At 49.8% G+C, this 23,783-nt stretch overlaps 1 protein-coding gene across 2 annotated transcripts in view; it reads right to left on the bottom strand.

Moving 5' to 3' along the window:
• fdx1b (ferredoxin 1b) overlaps positions 1-23,783 on the bottom strand; it is an 83,087-nt gene that overhangs the window by 44,687 nt on the left and 14,617 nt on the right. For both annotated transcript variants that reach the window (XM_038776169.1, XM_038776170.1), the window contains exons 2-3: positions 10,582-10,706; positions 5,308-5,437 (exon numbers count right to left, since the gene is read on the bottom strand). In XM_038776169.1, the coding sequence (XP_038632097.1) occupies positions 5,308-5,437; positions 10,582-10,706 (255 nt within the window). The remainder of the gene's footprint in view (positions 1-5,307; positions 5,438-10,581; positions 10,707-23,783) is intronic.

Below are 23,783 nucleotides of genomic sequence, written 5' to 3'. Positions count from 1 at the left end.
GTATGGGAAGTGGGAAGTCATCGTCACTTGTCGCACATACAGTGGGTAGAGCCTCAGTGTCTTCTTGTTGTTCACTTGAGCTGGGTAGACTGTCAGAGTCTTCTTCTTGTTCACTGGAGCGTGGTAGACTGTCATAGTTTTCTTGCTGTGCAATTGAGCATGGCAGACTGTCATAGTCTTTCTGTTGTTCACTTGAGTGTGGCAGACTTGCATCATCTGCTGCTGGTGTTCAGAGGAGGTTGCTAGACCCTCATGGTCTTGTTCATGCAAGGACTGCGCTTTGGAGTCTTGCGTTGCTTCTATCGTGGAGGTTGTCCACAAGCTCGCTGTGGAGGCTTGTGTCACTCGAGTCACTTCTTGTTCATGCAAGGACTGTGCTCTGGAGTCTTGCATTGCTTCTATCATGGAGTCTGTCCACGAGCTCGCTGCGGAGGCTTGTGTCACTGGAGTCACTTTCTGTGTGGAGACGTGCAGTTGTCTCACTGTGGAGTCTTTCATCGCTTTCTGCGTGGAGGCTGGGACCCTTCGCGGTGCATGGACCACTCTCTGTGTGGAGTCGGGGACTCTTTGTGGTGCGTGGACCACTCCCTGTGTGGCAGCAGGCCGCTCTCTGTGGGCTTGTACCACTCTCTGTCTCTTGGCATCAGGCCGCAGTATAATCCTGCATTCACGAGTCGGGATGTCATATATGCTGGGCTGAAGATTCCCCAATCTGAAGAACTCGTCGTCGGGGTCTTCAATGTACAACACGTCTAGTTGCGGTTCGGATTTGGTGCTGGGGTAGCCACCTCCCAAGGTGAAATTTTCGTCTGAGTCGTTGTCTTCTAGGACCATATCTTCATGTTTTGTGTCGGAGCTGGCATTGGGCTCGCGATGTCCAAAGAAGAATTCAAGGTCTGAGTCATAGTCTTCAAGGACTGTACCATCTCTTTGGGTGGTGCTAACTGCTTGTTGCAGGGTTCTGCGGAGGTTACTTTCAGCTACTGGTCAAATTTCAGGTATTGTGCTGCCGTTCCAGGTGAAAGAATCGGGTTTTATGGCTTTAAATTTTTTTTTGTGTTTTGGGACATTTCCCCATCAAATGGGCGTGGTCCAGGGCCTCTGATGTCACGAAGCGTGTGATGTAGTGCGTAGGAAGCGATTGTGCATGTGCATATCACTGTGCCTTTACTTGGGGACTTTTTCACAATTGCGCATGCGCGACATCTCGCGCATGCGCACACGGACCTTCCCGTTCTGTGCGCTCTTCGCGCAACTGCGCATGTGCGGCACCTTTTCCAAGATGGCCACCAATCAAAACTGCCGATTTCTTCAATGGAAAGCCTACCTTCGCCTTGTGGTGAGTTTTGGTGCCTCTTTTACTGTTTTTCCTGTATGTTCCTCGCAGAATTCTTGGAATTTGCCCAGGACTGCCTGGAAGTCGCTCTTGTTTTGCCTCTTTGAGTATTTGAAGGTCTGGAAGATTTCAGCTGCTTCTGGACCCACGATGGTAAGTAGAAGCTTTATTTTCTTTGCATCCGCCATGCCATCTAGGTTGGACGCTACCAGGTAGATCTCGAATTTCTGCCTGAACCAACGCCAGTTTTCACTGAGATTGCCTTGGTACCTGAGCTGCTGTGGAACCGGAATCCCGAACATCATCTTGCCTGGCTGCTGTTGCTGGTTGTCACTGTTTGCTGAGTTGTAATTATATGGATTTAGCAGGCCACTCTGTGGGTACCATGTTTTGTTATGCTCTTGACGTGGCATAAGCTGCTTCCCAGATGTGCACTCTGACAAAGGAAGGTTCAGACTTGGAGATAGCTTTAACACGTTTATTGAACTAGAACATAGAACATAGAACAGTACAGCACAGAACAGGCCCTTCGGCCCTCGATGTTGTGCCGAGCAATGATCACCCTACTCAAACCCACGTATCCACCCTATACCAGTAACCCAACAACCCCCCCCAACCTTACTTTTTAGGACACTACGGGCAATTTAGCCTGGCCAATCCACCTAACCCGCACATCTTTGGACTGTGAGAGGAAACCGGAGCACCCGGAGGAAACCCACGCACACACGGGGAGGACGTGCAGACTCCGCACAGACTGTTAATGATTCTCCTACAGGGATTCGACTCTCCTGTTAATCCTGCTATAGATACTCAGACTGATGAACCAGTCTGCTACAATCCACGTGGTGGGTGTGATGTGTTTCAAATCAACCCTGTGTACTCACTAAGAGTCTCCACTGGAAAGAGGAAGATCATGTGTGCTGTGTCCTTTTATATGGGTTGGTGTAATGCCCTCCTGTGGTAGTGTCACCTCTGTATGTATCGTGAATGCCCATTGGTCGTGTCCTATCTTCCGGACCCATTGGTTGAATGTCTGTGTGTCATGTCTCTGGTGCTCCCTCTAGTGTCTATCCAGTCTACGTGTATTTACATTAACCCCTTGTGTATGTACAGTGATGCATATCACCACAGGTGTCATCAACTTCTGGAAACAAATGCTGTGCTTTAGAATGATGTTACCAAGGAGCAACATGTAGATAAGCAATAGAATTGTTTTGTCCCACTGAGATGAGGAAGGAATGGTAAGGTGAAGGAGCCTCGGATGACAAGCGAAGTGGAACTTCTCGTCAAGAGGAAGAAGGAGGCTTATGTAAGGTTGAGGAAGCAAGAATCTGACTCAGCTCTGGAGGGTTACAAGGTTGCCAGGAAAGAACTAAAAAATGGACTGAGGAGAGCTAGAAGGGGGCGTGCAAAAGCCCTGGCGGGAAGGATTAGGGAAAACCCCAAGGCGTTCTACACTTAGAACATAGAACATAGAACAGTACAGCACAGAACAGGCCCTTCAGCCCTCAATGTTGTGCCGAGCCATGATCACCCTACTCAAACCCACGTATCCACCTATACCCGTAACCCAACAACCTCCCCCTTAACCTTACTTTATTAGGACACTACGGGCAATTTTAGCATGGCCAATCCACCTAACCCGCACATCTTTGGACTGTGGGAGGAAACCGGAGCACCCGGAGGAAACCCACGCACACAGGGGGAGGACGTGCAGACTCCACACAGACAGTGACCCAGCCGGGAATCGAACCTGGGACCCTGGAGCTGTGAAGCATTTATGCTAACCACCATGCTACCCTGCTGCCCTAAGAGCATATTTCTGTGAGAAATAAGAGGATGAACAGAGTGAGAGTAGGGCCGATCAGAGATAGTGGAGGGAACTTGTGCCTAGAGTCTGAAGAGATGGGGGAGGCCCCAAATGAATACTTTGCTACTGTATTCATTAGAGAGAGGGACCTTGTTGCCCATGAGAACAGTGTGAACCAGGTTAATAGACTCGAACAGGTTGATATTAAGAAGGAGGATGTGCTGGAAATTTTGAAAAGCATCAGGATAGATAAGTCCCCTGGGCCTGACGGGATATACCCAAGGTTACTACGGGAAGCGAGGGAGGAGATTGCTGCGCTGTTGGCGATGATCTTTGCGTCCTCACTCTCCACTGGAGTAGTACCAGATGATTGGAGGGAGGTGAATGTTGTTCCCCTATTCAAGAAAGGGAATAGGGAAATCACTGGGAATTACAGACCCATCAGTCTTACGTCTGTGGTGAGCAAAATATTGGAAAGGATTCTGAGAGATAGGATTTCTGATTATTTAGAAAAACATAGTTTGATTACAGATAGTCAGCATGGCTTTGTGAGGGGCAGGTCACGCCTCACAAGCCTCATTGAATTCTTTGAGGATGTGACGAGACACATTGATGAAGGTCGGGCAGTGGATGTGGTGTATATGGATTTCAGTAAGGCATTTGATAAGGTTCCCCATGGTAGTCTCATTCAGAAAGTTAGGAAGCATGGGATACAGGGAAATTTGGCTCCCTGGATACAGAATTGGCTGGCCGAAAGAAGACAGCGAGTGGTAGTGGATGGAAAGTATTCCGCCTGGAGTTAGGTGACCAGTGATGTCCCGCAAGGATCTGTTCTGGGACCTCTGCTCTTTGTGGTTTTTATAAATGACTTGGATGAGGAAGTGGAAGGGTGGGTTAGTAAGTTTGCCGATGACACAAAGGTTGGTGGAGTTGTAGATAGTGTTGAGGGGTGTTGCAGGTTACAACAGGACATTGACAGGATGCAGAGCTGGGCTGAGAAGTGGCAGATGGAGTTCAACCTTGATAAATGTGAAGTGATTCATTTTGGAAGGTCGAATTTGAATACTGCATACAGGGTTAAAGGCAGGATTCTTGGAAGTGTGGAGGAACAGAGGGATCTTGGGGTTGACATACATAGATCCCTCAAAGTTGCCACCCAGGTTGATAGGGCTGTTAAGAAGGCGTGTGGTGTGTTGGCTTTCATTAATAGGGGATTGAGTTTAAGAGCTGCAAAGTTTTGCTGCAGCTTTATAAAACTCTAGTTAGACCACACTTGGAATATTGTGTCCAGTTCTGATCGCCTCATTATAGGAAGGATGTGGATGCTTTGGAGAGGGTACAGAGGAGATTTACCAGGATGCTGCTTGGACTGGAGGGCATGTCTTATGAAGAAAGGTAGAGGGAGCTAGGGCTTTTTTCACTGGAGCGAAGAAGGCAGAGAGGTGACTTGATAGAGGTGTACAAGGTGATGAGAGGCATGGATAGAGTGGATAGCCAGAGACTTTTCCCCAGGGTGGAAATGACTGTCATGAGGGGACATAATTTTAAGGTGATTGGAGGAAGGTATAGGGGAGATGTCAGAGGTAGGTTCTTTACACCGAAAGAGGTGGGTGTGTGGAATGCATTGCCAGCAGAGGTGGTGGAGTCAGAGTCATTAGGGACATTTAAGCGACTCTTGGACAGGCACATGGACAGCAGTAAATTGAAGGGGTATAGGTTAGGTTGATCTTAAATTAGGATAAATGGTCAGCACAACATAGTGGGCTGAAGGGCCTGTACTGTGCTGTACTGTTTTATGTTCTATGTTCTAGAAGGGGTCCAAGGGGAATGGGAATAGACGTCACTGATGTGATTCTTTGGCTACAATTAGACAGTTAAGAAACTAGGTGAAACCTACTGTAAAAATAGCTGCATATCAGTTGAGGACAGAGCTATACCTCTCCATGGTTGAATAATGTACTGACACTCATTCTCCAGGCTCACACATGAAGGAGAATTATTTGGATAATTTACTAGGCAGCTAACCAATCTTATGAATCTGTCCTTCCGCACTTTTGGTGTTGAGGGAAGACTGTACTTTAAAAATGTGTTGTTGAAAGTAATTTGACCACAATATACACAATTACTGGAAGGCATTCTTAGTTGGGAAATAATTTCTTACGTGGAAGTTAGTCCAAAGGCTAACTCCAACATGTCCATTTCTTCATCTGCGATCTCATCCAAACTTCCAAATATATCCTTGTCAAAGATGACATGGCACGTTGAACAAGCCAGGGTTCCTTCACAGGCACCTGCAGTAATGGCAAAAGTTAGACTTCCTTTGCTTTCTTACCTTCTCTTCTGAAGACTCTGACCTTGCTAAGGTATAGTTCCACAACCCTCCTGTACCTCATCAAGTTGGCCTTTATTCCTCTATATGCCTGAACAATGAAGGGCAGCAGGTTATTTGAGCATGGAGAACGTTCTGGTCAAGCCTGATCCTGCCTCACTTGACATCTACATGAAGATACTTTGAGACACTGAATAGGGACCAGAAGGTAAACCCTGGTTACTGTCTGGAGGGCAATGTGTGCTGTTTAACTGCTGTAATTCAGATATTTGAATTTTTTGACATGTTTCCTTTGAAGCTGTTGCTTGAATTGTATCCAGGTTTATCCAATGAGAAGCTGTCCCAAATAGTAGGAAGCTTGATAGCTCAAATCTCTGTTGAGGATGGTTGTTGGATCACTAAAACAAGAAGGTGTTCCTCTGTCACTGTGGGGAGGGGGTGGAAAGGGAAGATGAACAAAGTTTTTAAACTCTGAATGATTAACCACTGAAATGGTATTCTAGGGCGAGTGGTTACATTGTTCAATGGACTGTTTTGGCAAGTGACCTGGGTGGGCTGAAATATCTCATTAATTTAATTTATACTTTTCTTTTTGATGTGCATCATGGTAGAGTGTCTGGTCAGATTCAGTACTGCAGCTCAAGCGGGAAGATTGCTGTTATCGTGCGGGTCGCAGTGGTTGCTGAATGTGTGCTTGCTGAGAAGGGGAGTAAATTTTTTTTTAAACTTACTGTTGGGGGTTTCCAGCTGAATCCGGTCTGAGTGAGGACAGAGTCACTGCTGGGTAAGTAGTAAAGATTTAAATTCTTTGCGCAGGCCCATAGCAGCTGATTGCTGTTATCGTGCGGGGCGCGGTGGTTGCTGGTTAAGTGTTTTTATTTTTACCTGTATTTAAGTTGGGCAGTTCCTAAACCCGAGACACTACACTTGTAGTGTCCCCCACCCTTCCACCTCCTCTAACCTAAGGGGTTGATGGAATATCAGGTAAGCTCTTTCTTTCTTTCTTTTTCTTGTTTTTATCTGTAAGTTATGTAGGGGGGATGGCAGTGAAGGTAGTGCAATGTTCCTCCTGCAGAATGTTTGAGGTGAGGGACGCTGTCAGGGTCCCTGCTGATTTCACCTGTGGGAAGTGCACCCATCTCCAGCTCCTCAGAAACCCCGTTAGGGAACTGGAGCTGGATGAACTACAGATCATTCGGGAGGCAGAGGTGGTCATAGATAGTAGCTTCAGGGATGTAGTTACTCCGAAGAATCAAGATAGGGTGACGGTGGGAGGGGCAGGGAGGAAGCAGTCAGTGCAGGGATCCTCTGTGGTCGTTCCCCCCAGTAACAAGTATACCGTTTTGGATACTGTTTAGGGGGATGACCTACCAGGGATAAGCCATGGTGAACGGATCTCCAGCACTGAGTCTGTCTCTGTGGCTCAGAAGGGAAGGAAGAGAGCAATAGTTATTGGGGACTCGATAGTTAGAGGGACAGATAGACGGTTCTGTGGTAGCGAAAGAGACTCACGGATGGTATGTTGCCTCAAGGGTGCCAGGGTCCGTGACGTCTCGGACCGTGTTTTCAGAATCCTTAAGGGGGAGGGGGAACAGTCACAAGTCGTGGCACACATCCCTACCAACGACAAAGATAAGAGAAGGGATGGGGATTTAAAACAGGAATGTAGGGTGCTAGGGTGGAAGCTGAGAGCCAGGACAAACCATGTGGCCATCTCTGGTTTGTTGCCGGTGCCATGTGCTAGCGAGCTGAGGAACAGGGAGGGAGTGCAGATAAACATGTGGCTGTAGGGATGGTGTAGGAGGGAGGGTTTCAGTTGCGTGGATAATTGGAGCACATTCTGGGGAAGGTGGGACCTGTACAGACAAGATGGTTTGCACGTGAACCAGAGGGGCACCAATATCCTGGGAGGGGAATTTGCTACGGCTCTTCGGGGGGGTTTAAACGAATTTGTCAGGGGGGTGGGAAAACGAGCTGTAGTCCAGAAGCCAGTGTTGAGAGTAGTGAGTACTGAGGAGGGTATCAAGGTCGCAGGAGTGTACCAGTAGACAGGAAAGTGGGTTGAAGTGTGTCTACTTCAATGCAAGGAGCATGCGGAATAAGGTCGGTGAACTTGGAGCGTGGATTGGTATCTGGGACTACGATGTTGTGGGCATTGCGGAGACATGGTTAGAACAGGGACAGGAATGGTTGTTGGAAATTCCGGGGTATAGATGATTCAGTAACAGTAGGGAAGGTGGTAAAAGATGTGGAGGAGTAGCATTGTTAATCAAGGATAGTTTAACGGCTGCAGAAAGGCAGTTCGAGGGGGATCTGCCTCCTGAGGTAATATGGGCTGAAGTTAGAAATAGGAAAGGAGCGGTCACGTTGTTAGGAGTTTTCTATAGGCCTCCAAATAGTAATAGAGATGTGGAGGAAGAAATTGCAAAACAGATTATGGATAGGTGTGGAGGTCTCAGGGTAGTTGTCATGGGTGACTTTAACTTTCCAAATATTGATTGGAACCTCTATAGGTCGAACAGTTTGGATGGGGCAGATTTTGTACAGTGTGTGCAGGAGGGTTTCCTGACACAATATGTGGATAGGCTGACAAGAGGTGGGGCCACATTGGATTTGGTACTGGGTAATGAACCGGGCCAAGTGTTAGATTTGTTTGTGGGAGAGCACTTTGGAGATAGTGACCACAATTCGGTGTCTTTCACTATTGCAATGGAAGGGGATCGGGCCATGCGGCAGGGCAAGGTTTATAATTGGGGGAGGGGTAATTATGATGTGATTAGGCAAGAATTAGGGAGCATAAGATGGGAACAGAAACTGTAAGGGAAAGGCACAAATGAAAAGTGGAGCTTGTTCAAGGAACAAATACTGTGTGCCCTTGATAGGTATGTCCCTGTCAGGCAGGGAGGAAATGGTCATGTGAGGGAACCATGGTTCACAAAAGCATTTGAATGTCTTGTCAAGAGGAAAAAGGAAGCGTATGTAAAGATGAGAAAACAAGGTTCAGTTGGGTCTCATGAGGGTTACAAGGTAGCAAGGAATGAGCTTAAAAAAAGGGCTTAGGAGAGCTAGGAGGGGGCATGAGAAGTCATTGGCAGGTCGGATCAAGGAAAACCCCAAAGCTTTTTACTCTTATCTGAGAAATAAAACAATGACCAGGGTGAGGTTAGGGCCGGGCAAGGACAGTAGTTGGAACTTGTGCATGGAGTCAGAAGAGATAGGAGAGGTGTTGAATTAATACTTTTCTTCAGTGTTCACCAAGGAGAGGGGCCATGTTTTTGAGGATGAGAGTGTGATACAGGCGGGTAGGCTGGAGGAGGTAGATGTTCTGATGAAGGATGTATTTGCAATTTTGAAAAACCTTAGGGTCGACAAGTCCCTTGGGCCAGATGGGATATATCCAAGGATTCTTTGGGAGGCAAGGGATGAGATTGCAGAGCCTTTGCCTTTGATCTTTGGGTCCTTACTGTCCACGGGGATAGAGCCAGAGGACTGGAGAGTGGCGAATGTTGTTCCTCTGTTCAGGAAAGGGAATAGGAATGACCCTGGTAATTACAGGCCAGTTAGTCTTACTTCGGTGGTCGGTAAGTTAATGGAAAAGGTCCTGAAGGATAGGTTTTATGACCATTTGGAAAGATGCAGCTTAATCCGGGATAGTCAACACAAATTCATGAAGGGTAAGTCTTGCCTCACAAATTTGATTGAATTCTTTGAGAAGGTAACTAAATGTATAGATGAAGGTAGAGCAGTTGATGTCATATACATGGATTTTAGTCAGGCGTTTGATAAGGTTCCCCATGGTCGGCTCATGAAGAAAGTAAGAAGCTGTGGGATAGAGGGAAATTTGGCCAATTGGATAAGTAACTGGCTATCACATAGAAGACAGAGGGTGGTGGTAGATGGAAAATGTTCACACTGGAGACCAGTTACCAGCGGTGTACCACAGGGATCAGTGCTGGGTCCTCTGCTATTTGTGATTTTTATCAATGACTTGGAGGAGGGGGCTGAAGGGTGGATCAATAAATTTGCTGATGACACCAAGATTGGTGGAGTAGTGGATGAGATGGAGGGCTGTTGTAGGCTGCAAAGAGACATTGATAGGATGCAGTGCTGGGCCAAAAAATGGCAGATGGAGTTTAACCCTGATAAGTGCTAGGTGATTCATTTTGGTTCGAAAAATGTGAATGCGGATTACAGGGTCAACAGCAGGGTTCTGAGGAATGTGGAGGAACAGAGAGATCTTGGGGTTCATGTCTGCAGATCTCTGAAGATTGCCACTCAAGTAGATAGAGCTGTGAAGGAGGCCTATAGTGTGTTAGCGTTTATTAACAGGGTGCTTGAGTTTAAGAGCCGTGGGGTTACGCTGCAACTGTACATGACCCTGGTGAGACCACATTTGGAGTATTGTGTGCAGTTCTGGTCACCTCACTGTAGGAAGGATGTGGAAGCATGCAAAGGAGATTTACCAGGATGCTGCCTGGTTTGGAGGATAGGTCTTATGAGGAAAGGTTGAGGGAGCTGGGGCTTTTCTCTTGGGAGCGGAGGAGGATGAGAGGCGACTTTATAGAGGTTTATAAGATGATGAGGGGGATAGATAGAGTGGACGTTCAGAGACTATTTCCTTGGGTGGATGTAGCTGTTACAAGGGGGCATAACTACAAGGTTCAGGGGGGGAGATATAGGAGGGATGTCCGAGGTAGGTTCTTTATCCAGAGAGTGGTTAGGGTGTGGAATGGACTGCCTGCTGTGATAGTGGAGTCGGACACTTTAGGAACTTTTAAGCGGTTATTGGATAGGCACATGGAGCACGCCAGAATGACAGGGAGTGGGATAGCTTGATATTGGTTTTGGACAAAGTTCGGCACAACATCGAGGGCTGTAGGGCCTGTTCTGTGCTGTACTGTTCTATGTTCTATGTTAAGAATAGCAATTAAGTCAAAGTACCATACAATAGCAATTAAGTTAAGGTACCATACCTTGACCGAAATAAATGCCAACAAAGCAAAGGGGTAACTGTATGAAGTACTGCTTTGAAAACTACATACATAACTTCGCTCATTGACTCTCTGAGATAGAATGAGATTGACATTCTGTATTTTGAACACTCACCAAATCCATCAATATCTAAGTTATGGTTAATCACAACGTCAAGCAGACTTTCACCCTCCTTTGCCACTGCTGTTAATTTTTCATTATCTCGGTTGATGAAGTGCACTATCATTTTTTCATCTGACCTGTTGGAGAATTATACGAGAAAATAGTTAAATCTCCAATTAATCTATTACTAAATGTTGTACTTATGATGATCCCTGACCAGACTCCAACAGTGGCCAGGATAATGGACAGAAGCCCCAATATCTTATTTTAATTTTGTAAGACTGTGACGATAGGATACTTCCCCTCAGGAGTGATTACACAAAGAAATAGACTACAGGTGCCTGTGAAGGAACCTTGCCTTGTTCAACATGCCACGTAATCTTTGATGAGGATATTTTTGAAAGTTTGGATGAGATCGCAGACGAAGAAATGGACATGTTGGACTGACTTCCACGTAAGAAATTATTTCCCAACTAAAATAAAATTATTAACACAGCATTAAAATCTTTAATATCACACCCAAAAATAGCTTATAATTGCCCCTTAAACAGTACTACTCAATACAATTAATACACTACCCTTAATTGATATCTTTATTCCCACTTAAACAACAAGAAAACAACCATCTTCTGTCTCAATCCATCTTAAATGCCAATGGCACAGAGAAATACTTACTTTACAGTTATTCTTTGAGGAGAGATCTTTTGATACTGCTTTACAGAAATGATCTGACTCCTGTCAGAATGTCTAAAAGTTGTTTAAATTGACTTGTTTCAGCCCCCTTTGTCCTCAGACAAGTCTGCACTGCTTTAAACACTGTTAATTTATTTTAACTAACTTACAGTGAGAGCAGAACTGTTCCACTCTGCACACAGCTTCAGCCAGATCAGAACTGAACTGAAAATGCTTTCTCAAAAAGCCTGATTGCTTAGCTCCACCCAGCAATGATATCATCTCACCAAGCTGAAAACTAATTAACTCCCCAGGGAATCCCCTTAATCAAAACAAAATTGCAATAGCTTGAGGTTTTTACGATGATTAATTGCACCCTTGGGTCCTAAAACCTTTGTTGTCTTTTAAACCAAGATTCTTTTAAAACATTACTTCAGCAATCAAACATACTCCAACCCTGGCTTTTAACCCTTACTTCACTAAATAATTACAATATTAGATATCTGAAATTCCTACATTCACCACATGCTCAACAATTAATTTAAATTCTATAATTACAGGGAACGTGACACAGTATGGAATGAGAAAATCACATTTGTTCCATCAAGCGTATTCTTCCAGTAAGATAATGAGTGGGATTCACCGAAATCGGCGTGGTGGCTGGACGCCAGCGTCAAAAACGGCGCGAACCACCCCGGCGCTGAAAGGACTGAGTGAGTCCGTGCATGCGCCAAAGGGCCGGCGTGATCCCGCGCATGGGAGTAACCGCCGGTGTATTCTGGCGCATGAGCAGGGGATGTCTTCTCTGCGCCGGCCATGGCAGAGCCCAACAGGGGCCGGCGCGGAAGGAAGAAATTCCCCCACAGCACAGGCTTGCCCGCAGATCGGTAGGCCCTGATCACAGGCCAGGCCACCGTGGAGGGCCCCCCCCTCGGTGTCGGATCCCCCCGCACCCCCCCCCCCACTCGAGGACAGCCCCAGCCGACCTAGCTGCCAGGTCCCGCCTTGTGAGACCATGTCTAATCCACGCCAGCGGGACTGGCCAGAAACCGACGGCTGCTCGGCCCGTCGGGCCCCGGGAAATTGCCTGGGGGGCCGCTGCCAACAGCCCCCTGACCGGCGTGGCGTGAACCCCGCCCAGCTCGAAAACCAGCGCCGGAGACTATGGCAGCCGATGTCGGGTCGGGATACGCGCCACCACCCAGGGATTCTCCAACCCGGTGGTGGGGTCGGAAAATCCTGCCCAAAACCTATAGTCTACAAAAAAGCATCTCTCTCCAATTAGTGAGAGACAACTGTTTATATATAGTTTGAGTGGCACCATTCTGCGAGCCAGGGGCAAGGTGAGGAGGAAGGTCTCCCTAAACTAATATTAGTATCATTCTGCATCACACCCTTATCTTCTTGCCAACCGGAGTTACCGACCCCTCCTTGGTTTTATTTTTCTGTAGCTCTTGTACAATCTTTCGGTCTAAATGGCAAGTTCCAAGGCATCCCTGATATTAGGCTGAATAACTCACTAACATCAAGTCAACGATGCACTATGAATGTTACAGCACTCCTCAGGTAAATAAGGGTCAGGTCAAGGGGATTGGTGCCTGGGAAAAGGAAGAACTTGGAGGCCAGGAGGAGATAGATCGAGGGTCAGATGTGGAATCATAGAATCGCTACAGTGCAGAAGGAGGCCATTCAGCCCATCGTCTCTGCATTGACCCCCTGAAAGAGGACTCCACCCAATCCCACTCCCCCACCCTATTCCAATAACTCCCTAACCTAACCGACACTAAGGGGCAATTTAGCATGGTCAAACCACCTAACCCGCACATCTTTAGACTGTGGGAGGAAATTGGAGCACCCGGAGGAAATCCACGCAGACATGGGGAGAAAGTGCAAACTCCACACAGTCATCCAAGGCTGGAATTGTACCCGGGTTCCTGGCGCTGTGAGGCAACAGTGCTAGCCACTGTGTCACCGTGTCAGAAGAGATAGATAGGGCGAGTAGATTAGCGACCAGGCCACAAATCTGGCCCGAGAGATACAGATCAGGTTGGGGCGGGGATTGCTGCTTGGCGGGAGAAGTGGGGGGGGGGGGGGGGGAGTGGGGGCTAATGGCCGAAATCGGCAGGACAAGGCAGCGAGCGGGACTGTGGCCAACAACAGCCCATGATCCCTAAGGAGTCGAGAGTGGCACTTCTCGCTTCCACATTTAAGAAATTTACTTAACGGCCGGAATTCTCTGCTCCCGCGCGGCATCGGGAAGGCCGTCATTAACTCGGCCGAGTTTCATGACGGCCTCGGAGGCCGCTCCTCGCGCCCTATTCACCCCCCCCCCCCCCCCTCCCAGGGGGCTAGGAGCGGCGTTCCGTAAATCTCGGCTGCCGGGCAAAGACGCTTGCGTCAAGGCGGCGCGCCGAGAATGTCGCGACGGCGGCACCTAAGTGACGTCAACAGCGCATGCACAGGTTGGCCGGCTCCAACCCGCGCATGCGCAGTTACTGTCCTCCCCTCCGCTGCCCCGCAAGACGTGGCGGCTTGATCTTGCGGGGCGGCGGAGGGGAAAGAGTGCGTCTCTTAGAGACGCCGGCCCGACGATCAGTGGGCACCGATCGCGGGCTAGTCCACTCCCGAGCACAGCCGTGGTTCTCACTCCCCTCTCCGCCCCCCACAAGCCACAAACGAACCTTTGGCACCATGTTCACGACGGCAGCGACCATGTGTGGTTGCCGCCGGCGTGAACAGGTCGGGAACGACAGGCCGCTCGGCCCATCCGGGCCGGAGAATCGCGGGCCGCCGTGAAAAACGGCGAGCGGCGATTCTCCGAGCGGGGAGTGGGAGAATCGCGGGTGTGCCAGGGCGGCGTGTCGTGAGTCGCCCGGCCCTCCCGCGATTCTCCCACCCGGCGTGGGGAGCGGAGAATCGCACCCAATGTCTTTGTTCCAAACGATTCCAGGGGCTGTTTTCTCTGAGTGCAGCCCACAATGGTTGGTCAACAGGCTATTTTATCATTTAAGGGCAGCACAGTAGCACAAGTGACTAGCACTGTGGGTTCACAGCGCCAGGGTCCCAGGTTTGATTCCCCGCTGGGTCACTGTCTATGCGGAGTCTGCATGTTCTCCCCGTGTGTGCGTGGGTTTCCCACCCCTCGAACTTGTAAAAAAAAATGAATAAAATAAATGAAAAAAATAAAAATTAAATGAATAAAATAAATGAATAAATGAATAAAAACCACGACAGAACTTGTAAACCAAAAAGTTGCAACCGTTTTTAAAAAAGCACCCGCACTGCGAATGCGTGCCGGATTATCGGCGGCATGCGCATTCTGTGAACATGTTAAAAAAAATTGGCCGCATTGTGCATGCGCACACGATCATTGTGCACGCATGCACAATGCACCAAATGTTTTTTAACATGTTCACGGCCACTTGCAGCCACCGTTATGAAAACCCTGTGTCTCCCTGTGTCTGCGTGGGTCTCACCCCCACAACCCAATGTGCAAGTTAGGTGGACAGACCACCTACAGGGCAGGGGACAGGGCAGCACGGTAGCATTGTGGATAGCACAATTGCTTCACAGCTCCAGGGTCCCAGGTTCGATTCCTACTTGGGTCACTGTCTGTGCAGAGTCTGCACATCCTCCCCGTGTGTGCGTGGGTTTCCTCCGGGTGCTCCGGTTTCCTCCCGCAGTCCAAAGATGTGCAGGTTAGGTGGATTGGCCGTGATAAATTGTCCTTAGTGTACAAAATTGCCCTTAGTGTTGGGTGGGGTTACTGGGTTATGGGATAGGGTGGAGGTCTTGACCTTGGGTAGGGTGCTCTTTCCAAGTGCCGGTGCAGACTCCATGGGCCGAATGGCCTCCTTCTGAACTGTAAATTCTATGATAATGATAACCACGCTAAATTGCCCCTTAAATGGAAAAAGGGGAAAAAATTAAGACATTGAGATCATGACTGATCTGATATGATAATCCTCAACTCCACTTTTCCGCCTTTCCCCAATAACCCTTGACCCAGCCTCTACAGGCCTCTGTGGTAAAGAATTCCACAGATTCACTACCCTCTGAGAGAAGAAATTCCTCCTGATCTCTGTCTTAGATGGGTGACCCCTTACTCTGGAATAATACCCTCTGGCCCTAGACTTTTCCACAAGGGAAAACAAGAGGAAACCTCTCATCATCTACCCTGTCTGCCCTCTGATAATCCTAAGGCTGCCCCACATTCTTTTAAACTCCAATGAGTACAGGCCCAACCTCCTCAACCATTCCTCATAAGAAAATCCCTGCATACCTGGGATCAACCTAGTCAACCTTCACTGGACTGTCTCCAGTGACAGTACAACGTTCCTTAGATAAGGGGATTAAAACTGTTCACAGTATTCTGCGAGCCACCTGAAGAAGGAGCCGTGCTCCGAAAGCTCGTGTTTGAAACAAACCTGTTGGACTTTAACCTGGTGTTGTAAGACTTCTTACTGCACAGTATTCCAGGCATGGTCTAACTAGTGCCTTGTATAGATTTAGCAGGGCTTCCCAATTTTTATACTCCATTCCCTTTGAAATAAAAACCAACATTCCAGTTGCCTTTCCAATTACATGCTGAACTTGCATGCTAGCTTTTTGTGATTTATGCACGAGGACCTCCAAATCCCTATGTGCTGCAGATTTCTGCAGTCTTTCTCCATTTAAATATCATTCAGCTCCTTTATTCTTCCTAACAAAGTGCGTAACCTAATTTTCCTATGTTATATTCTACCTGCCTGGTTTTCTGCCCACTCACTTGACTTGTCTGTATCCTGGGGACCTCCCTCTCACCCTGGCCTACCCATCAATACTCCAATCAACTGCCTCAGGGTCTCTCCCAGCAATCCCCTCCCCTCCCTGGGACCCCTGGCACTTACCTGGCCTCCATGCCCCAACGCTTAGTCGCGGACATGATGCTGCAGTTCCTCTTTGGGAACTGCAGAACTGTGCCTGGATCGGCTGGAGATCCAAGGGTGGATGGAATTCTCGCCTGCTGTCAATCAATGCCCATTAGAGCGTAAAATGGCAGCGGGCCTTTTGGAATCAGTGGGGATATGCGCGCCAAATCTCGCAGTAAAGCACCCTCCATCCTACAAATTCAGGCACAAGTATGTCTCCAAAGGTTAAATACATGAAAATAAACAAAATCCACAAGGTGTTTGACTTTAAATCCAGTGCTTTTAGATGCATGGTTAGACTGAGGGCTCGATTCAGCAGACATAAAACAAAGTCAACTATCGGGCATGTTTGGCGGGGTGATTCCCAGCGGCTGCAGGAAAGGCTGTTCGCAGATTGGGGTGCCATTTTGATCAGCAGCCCCGATCTTCCACCCCCCCCCCCCTTTCAGGCCCTGCCCTGCGTTCTGCCCACCCCCCCCCCCCCCCCCCCCACCCCCCCCCCCCCCCCCAACCCCACCACCACCACGCCAACCTTGTCGAGGTCCCTGGAAACCCCCCTCAACTCCCCACCCCGAGCCCAAACCCTAGCATTGAAAGCCTGGAACCCTGGAAGTGCCCATGGCAGTTGCAAGGAGCCCAAGTGCCAGGGGGCGTTCCTGGGTACCACTCTACCCTGTCCTCAACCATCTGGGGGTCTCCAGTGGCGTGCGGGACCCCCCATGAGGTGCCATTATGCCTGATCCAAGGTTCTGTGAGCCGGTACTAAATGGGACCCTGGCATGGCCGTTGAGTCCTGTGTGCCCAGTGAATCCGACGTCCGGGTATTTAAATTCAGCTAATTTAAATTCACCCATTACGCCCGGCCCTGTGAAAAACGACCTGAAGTTCTATAGTCTAGAGCTATCCTATCAAAAGAAGTTGGCCCATTTGCAGTAGGTGAATCTGGTTCTTAACTAATTTTTACCATGATGAAGGGAAATAAACTAATGCAAATTATACATTTTTGACATAGCAATGCTATACTTATCCCTCGTATGAGACCAGCCACCTAGACACAGATTGGGAAATTAACTTGGAATCTTCCAGTTTGTGTGGTTAAATTGAACAGCATGCAGACCCACCGGGGATTACTGATGAGTGTAATTCAGATAGCGTCAAGTGTTGCACATCACTAGAAAACAAGGACAGTGAGAGGAAGGTAGCGCTAACAATTATACTCAAAGACGAGAGAGTAGTACAATAGAGGCTTTATTGCTGTGCGATGCTGTTCCTCCATCTGCAACTGTAGACTAGAGTCTGAGTGACTCACACGCATATTTATACACAAGCTCCCTGTGGGCGGAGCTAGCCGGCAGGGGCTTACCGGAGGAACCTGTATTACAGGTACAGCCATACATCCCCCTACTGCAAGTATGCATATCTACAGTGGTTATATCACCACATTCACCCCCTGTAAAAAAAATGAGTCCGGCGGGGGTGAGGTGTAACTATAAAAGAAAGGATGAGCTATTTACAAGAGGGTCCAAACAAAGAAAACCAAGAGTCCAGCTGGTCAGCAGGTCACAGGTTGAGCCGAACCGGCGGTCGAATGTTCCGCTGTGATCGGCATAGCTGTGGTGGCGACGTTGGTGCAGGTGCTGGCGGTGTTGGTGCTGGCTGCTGGCGGGATGACTCCGAGAGCGAGCCAAAATCTTCCGTGTCCTCCAGTGTGGGCAGGGGGACGAGGGATGGACCTGGTGGGGACGAATAGGGGGCGCCGGGGAAAAGGAGGGTGGCGCGGGGGGAAAAGGGGGCATGGACATGGGATCGGCACCTGAGGGAGCCAGGTCCTGGAGCGAGACTGTGTCCTGGCGGCCGTCGGGGAATTCCACATAGGCATACTGAGAGTTGGCGTGGAGAAGGCGTACTTTGTCCCCCAGGGGTTCCGCCTTGTGGTGCCGGACATGCCTACGGAGAAGGACTGGGCCCAGAGTCGTGAGCCACGTCGGGAGCAACACCCCGGATGTAGACTTCCTAGGGAAGGCAAAAACACGTTCATGGGGTGAACTATTAGTTGCGGTGCACAGTAGCGACCGAATGGAATGGAGCGCGTCAGGGAGGACCTGCTGCCAGCGAGCGGCTGGGAGGTTCCTGGACCGTAGGGCCAGCTGGACGGCCCTCCATACCGTCCCGTTCTCCCTCTCTACCTGCCCGTTTCCCCGGGGGTTGTAGCTGGTCGTCCTGCTGGAGGCGATACCTCTGCTGAGCAGGAAATGACGCACCTCATCGCTCATGAACGAGGATCCCCTGTCACTGTGGATGTAGTCGGGGAAAACGAACAGGGCGAAAATGGAATCCAGGGCCTTGATGACGGTGGCAGACGTCGTATCCGGGCATGGCATGGCGAAGGGGAACCTAGAAAATTCATCGACCACACTAAGGATGTAGGTGTTGCGGTCGGTGGAGGGGAGGGGCCTTTTGAAGTCCACGCTGAGGCGTTCAAAGGGTCGGGATGCTTTCACCAGGCGCGCGCAATCTGGCTGGTAGAAGTGCGGCTTGCACTCGGCACAGATCTGGCAGTCTCTGGTGACTGTCCGTACTTCCTCGACGGAGTAGGGCAGATTGCGGGCTTTGACCAGATGGTACAAGCGAGTGACCCCCGGATGGCAAAGGCTCTCATGCAAGGCACGGAGCTGGTTCACTTGTGCGCTGGCACATGTACCTCGGGAGAGGGCGTCTGGCGGCTCGTTGAGCTTGCCGGGGCAATACAACATCTCGTAGTTGAAGGTGGAGAGCTCGTTTCTCCACCGCAAGATTTTGTCATTCTTGATCTTGCCCCTCTGCGTGTTGTTGAACATGAAGGCTACCGACCGATGGTCAGTGAGGAGAGTGAATCTCCTGCCGGCCTGGTAATGCCTCCAGTGCCGCACCGCTTCAACGATTTCCTGGGCCTCCTTTTCAACAGAGGAATGCCGAATTTCGGAGGCGTGGAGGGTGTGTGAAAAGAATGCCACGGGTCTGCCTGCCTGATTCAGCGCGGCGGCAAGTGCGACATCTGAAGCATCGCTTTCTACTTGGAAAGGCAGTGTCTCGTCTACTGCGTGCATCCCGGCCCTGGCTATGTCTGCTCTAATACGGGCGAAGGCCTGTTGTGCCTCGGCCGAGAGGGGAAAATGTGTGGACTGGATAAGTGGGCGGGCCTTGTCCGCGTATTGTGGGACCCACTGGGCGTAATAAGAAAAGAACCCAAGGCAGCGTTTGAGGGCCTTGGGGCAGTGGGGGAGGGGGAGCTCCATGACGGGGCGCATGCGGTCGGGGTCGGGCCCCAGTAGTCCGTTTTGGACTACGTAGCCAAGGATGGCTAAGCGGTCTGTGCGGAACACGCACTTCTCCTTGTTGTACGTGAGATTAAGGAGCTATGCGGTGTGGAGGAATTTAGAAAGGTTGGCATCATTGTCCTGCTGGTCATGGCCGCAGATGGTGACATTGTCGAGGTACGGGAAGGTGGCCTGCAGTCCGTGCCGGTCAATCATTCGGTCCATTTCTCGTTGAAATACCGAGACTCTATTTGTGACGCCGAAGGGAACCCTACGAAATTGGTACGTACAACCGTCTGCCTCGAAGGCAGTGTAGGGACGGTCCGATTTACGGATGTGGAGCTGGTGGTAGGCGGATTTCAGGTCAATAGTAGAGAAGACCCGGTACTGTGCAATCTGATTGACCATATCAGAAATACGGGGGAGGGGGTACGCGTCGGGCTGCGTGTACCAGTTGATGGTCTGGCTGTAGTCCATGACCATCCTGTGCTTCTCCCCGGTCTTAACCACTACCACCTGGGCTCTCCAAGGGCTGTTGCTGGCCTCGATGATACCCTCCCGAAGCAGCCGCTGGACTTCGGGCCTGATGAAGGCCTTGTCCTGGGTGCGGTACCGTCTGCTCCTGGTGGCGACGGGCTTGCAGTCTGCGGTCAGATTGGCAAAGAGTGAGGGAGGCTCGACCTTGAGGGTCGCGAGACCGCAAAATGGTGAGGGGAGGTAGGGGTCCGCCGAATTTGAGGGTGAGGCTCTGGAGATTGCACTGGAAATCCAGGCCTAGTAAGAGTGACGTGCAGAGGTTGGGGAGAATGTACAGACGGAAACGGTCGAATTCCATGCCCTGTACAGTAAGTTTAACCAGGCAGAAACCCCGGATCGGGACAGATGGGACCCGGAGGCGAGAGAGATATGCCGGTTGGCGGGATGGGCCACAAGGGAATAGCGCCTTACCGTGTCCGGGTGGACGAAGCTCTCGGTGCTCCCGGAGTCGATGAGGCAGGAGGTCATGCGGCTGTTGACCAGCACCGATGTGGAAGAGGGTGCCAGGTTGCGAGGACGCGACTGGTCGAGCATGACAGAGGTGAGTAGCAGGCGATCGGCGGTCGAGTCAAATGAGTCCGGCGAGGAGCGGTAGCGACCCGTGTCCCGTGGCCCCATCCCGGGGAGAGGACAAAATGGCGGCATCTGGAGTACCTGTGGATAAAATGGCGGCGCTCATGGAGTGCACGTTGTGGGGTCGGGACAAAATGGCGGCGCCCATGGAACGCACATGGCAGTGGTGGATGAAGATGGTGGCGCCCATGGAGCGCAAGTGGCGGGGCGGCGAGAGGTGGCGGCACCCACTGATCGCACGTGGGGTCGGGGGAAGCGGACGGCGGGGCCCATTGAGCGAGCGGCTGAGGCGAGGGGACCGGGGGCGCGATAGCGGAAACCGCCCGGGACTGACACACTGCTGCAAAGTGGCCTTTCTTGCCACAAGCTTTGCAGGTCGCGGTGCGGGCTGGGCAGCGCTGGAGGGGGTGCTTCTGCTGACCGCAGAAGTAACAGTGGGGACCCCCAGGGAGTGTGATGCGGTGAGCAGCGCAGGCGTAGAGCGCGGGGGAGGCTGCTGGGGGGGCTGTTTGCGGGGTCCACGAGGGGTAGGTTGGGTGGGCCTGGGGGGCTGTTTGCGGGGTCCACGAGGGGTAGGACAGGTGGGCCGAGTGGCTAGCGGAGTAAGATCACGCACTATGGGAGGCGGCCGTCATGGAAAGCGCCAGGGCCTTTGCGGCCGCAAGGCCGGAGGCGGCCCCTTCCAGCAGTCGTTGCCAGATGGTGTCCAATGCAATTCCTGTAACAAAGGCATCGCGCATGAGTAAGTCAGAGTGTTCCATGGCTGTGAGGGCCTGGCAGTCGCAGTCTCGTACCAGAGGTATAAGGGCCCTTCAGAAGTTCTCAATCTACTCACCCGGATGCTGGACACGAGTAGAGAGTTGATGCCTCGCAAACAGGGTGTTCGTCGACTGTGCATAGTTCTCCTTGAGCAGTTCCATAGCTGTGGTGTAGTCAGTCGCATCTCGAATTAGCGGAAAGACACTGGAGCTAATTCTGGAGTACAGGAGTTGCTTTTTCTGAGCCTCTGTCGGGGGAGGGTCCGCTGAAGAGATGTAGGCCTCGAAGACTGCCAGCCAGTGAACAAAGTCTTCTCTGGCGTGAGGCGACTGCGGATCCAGCTGCAGACGGTCAGGCTTGATTCTGATGTCCATGGTGAACGGAAAATCACACAGCAATAAATTGTAGCGCTAACAATCATACTCAAAGACAAGAGAGTAGTACAATAGAGGCTTTATTGCTGTGCGATGCTGTTCCTCCATCTGCAACTGTAGACTAGGGTCTGAGTGACTCACACGCATATTTATACACAAGCTCCCTGTGGACAGAGCTAGCCGGCAGGGGCTTACCGGTACAGCCATACATCCCCCTACTGCAAGTACACATCACTAAGAATACCATGTAACCTTTCTCATGGTGAAGTTAATGTTACATTTTGAAGTTTGTCCTTGTGCCCTGATAAGTTTAAATATCAAAACCATGACCCACAGATGTTAAAGCAATGTGTTCAATATCTGCAAGGTTATCTGGAAGATATATTGGTGATTGATGTCAAATTTGGCCTGTAAGTACATAGTTGAGGGATTGTGCCAGGATCATCATGTCCTTCATGTATAAATCAACATCAGATTGATTAACTTGAAGAAACTATTATTTAAGACATATTTAATAATGACTGATTTATACAGCACTTTTTGTGTTAGATTCCTCTCCTCCTGAAGTTACTGTTGCTTCACTACAGTATAATTTAATGAATGCTGGACACTGGGCCCCCCTAGTACCAAAGTGACCATTGTTCATTATTAAAATAAATTTAGAGTACCCAATTATTTTTTTCCAACTAAGGGGCAATTTCGCATGGCTAATCCACTTAACCTGTAGTGGGGACAGACCCACGCAGACACAGGGAGAATATGCGAACTCCACAGGGACAGTATCCTGGGGCCGGGATTGAATCCGGGTCCTCGGTGCCATGAGGCAGCAGTGCCAACCACTGCGCCACTGTGCTGCCTGAAGTGTTGGGCACTGTGGACTTGTGAAGCAGATAGATGCCACCAACACTGAAGAAGGTTCAACACTATTTTATTAACTCTTATAAAGCTCACTGAGTATAGTCAGGGTGTGCGTTTAGCTGAGTTTAGCTCACTGGGCTAAATCGCTGGCTTTGAAAGAAGACCAAGGCAAGCCAGCAGCACGGTTCAATTCCCGTAACAGCCTCCCCGAACAGGCGCCGGAATGTGGTGACTAGGGGCTTTTTACAGTAACTTCATTGAAGCCTACTCGTGACAATAAGCGATTTTCATTTTTTGTTCCAAAATAATAGACAAACTATAACTGTGGGTTTAAACGATGCTAGTTTAACTAGAGACCTGTGCCTGTTCGAACCAGTTGAATCTCTCAGCACGTGGTGTGAGTCTGTATTATACTTGATGAGCTCTTGTGCTTCTGAGAGGCAGCATCCAGAATGAGTGGGAAAAGTGGTGCCCTCTGCCTTTATAGTGCGTGTGTTCTAACTGGTGATTGGCTGCGGTGTTTGTGCATGTTGATTGGTCCTAGTGTATGTCCATCAGTATGTGTCTGCACTATGATATACTGGTGTATATTATGACACTGCCCTGTGACCATTGTTCATATGTGAGTCTAGAAAGTGAGTGTTGGCAGATAGAACTCGAGAAAATCATCCAGACTAACCTGAGTAAGGGATGTTTCCATGTCAGGGTTGCCAAGTTTTGAATGAAATCAAAGTCCAATTTGCCTGTCCTGGTTTTTCAAGTGGACATTAAAAATATCATTGTAGAAGGGCAGAGAACTCTTCTGATATCCTGGTCAATATGTCACCACCAGCATGGCAACATCACCAAATAAACAGACGAATTGGTCATTCATACCGTTTCTGCTGCTAAATCATAACAGAGTCATGTTGGTGCAGTGACAACCACATTTGGCTACAGAGTGTCAGTCAATGTACTTCAAAGAAGTCCAATGTAAAATGGGAGGAGGAACTCGGGGAGCAGATAGAGGACTGGACTTGGGCGGATGCCTTGGAGAGAGTCAACTCTTCCTCCTCATGTGCGAGGCTTAGTCTAATCCAATTTAAGATGCTGCACCGGGCCCACATGTCCGGGACTAGGATGAGTAGGTTCTTCGGGGGTGCGGACAGGTGCACCAGATGTTCGGGGAGTCCGGCGAACCACGCCCATATGTTCTGGGCATGCCCAGCACTGGAAGAATTCTGGAAGGGGGTGGC

This window comes from Scyliorhinus canicula, chromosome 17, assembly GCF_902713615.1.
Source record: "Scyliorhinus canicula chromosome 17, sScyCan1.1, whole genome shotgun sequence".
In the NCBI taxonomy this organism is placed as follows: Eukaryota; Metazoa; Chordata; class Chondrichthyes; order Carcharhiniformes; family Scyliorhinidae; genus Scyliorhinus; species Scyliorhinus canicula.
This window is presented reverse-complemented; position numbering and strand designations above follow the sequence as displayed.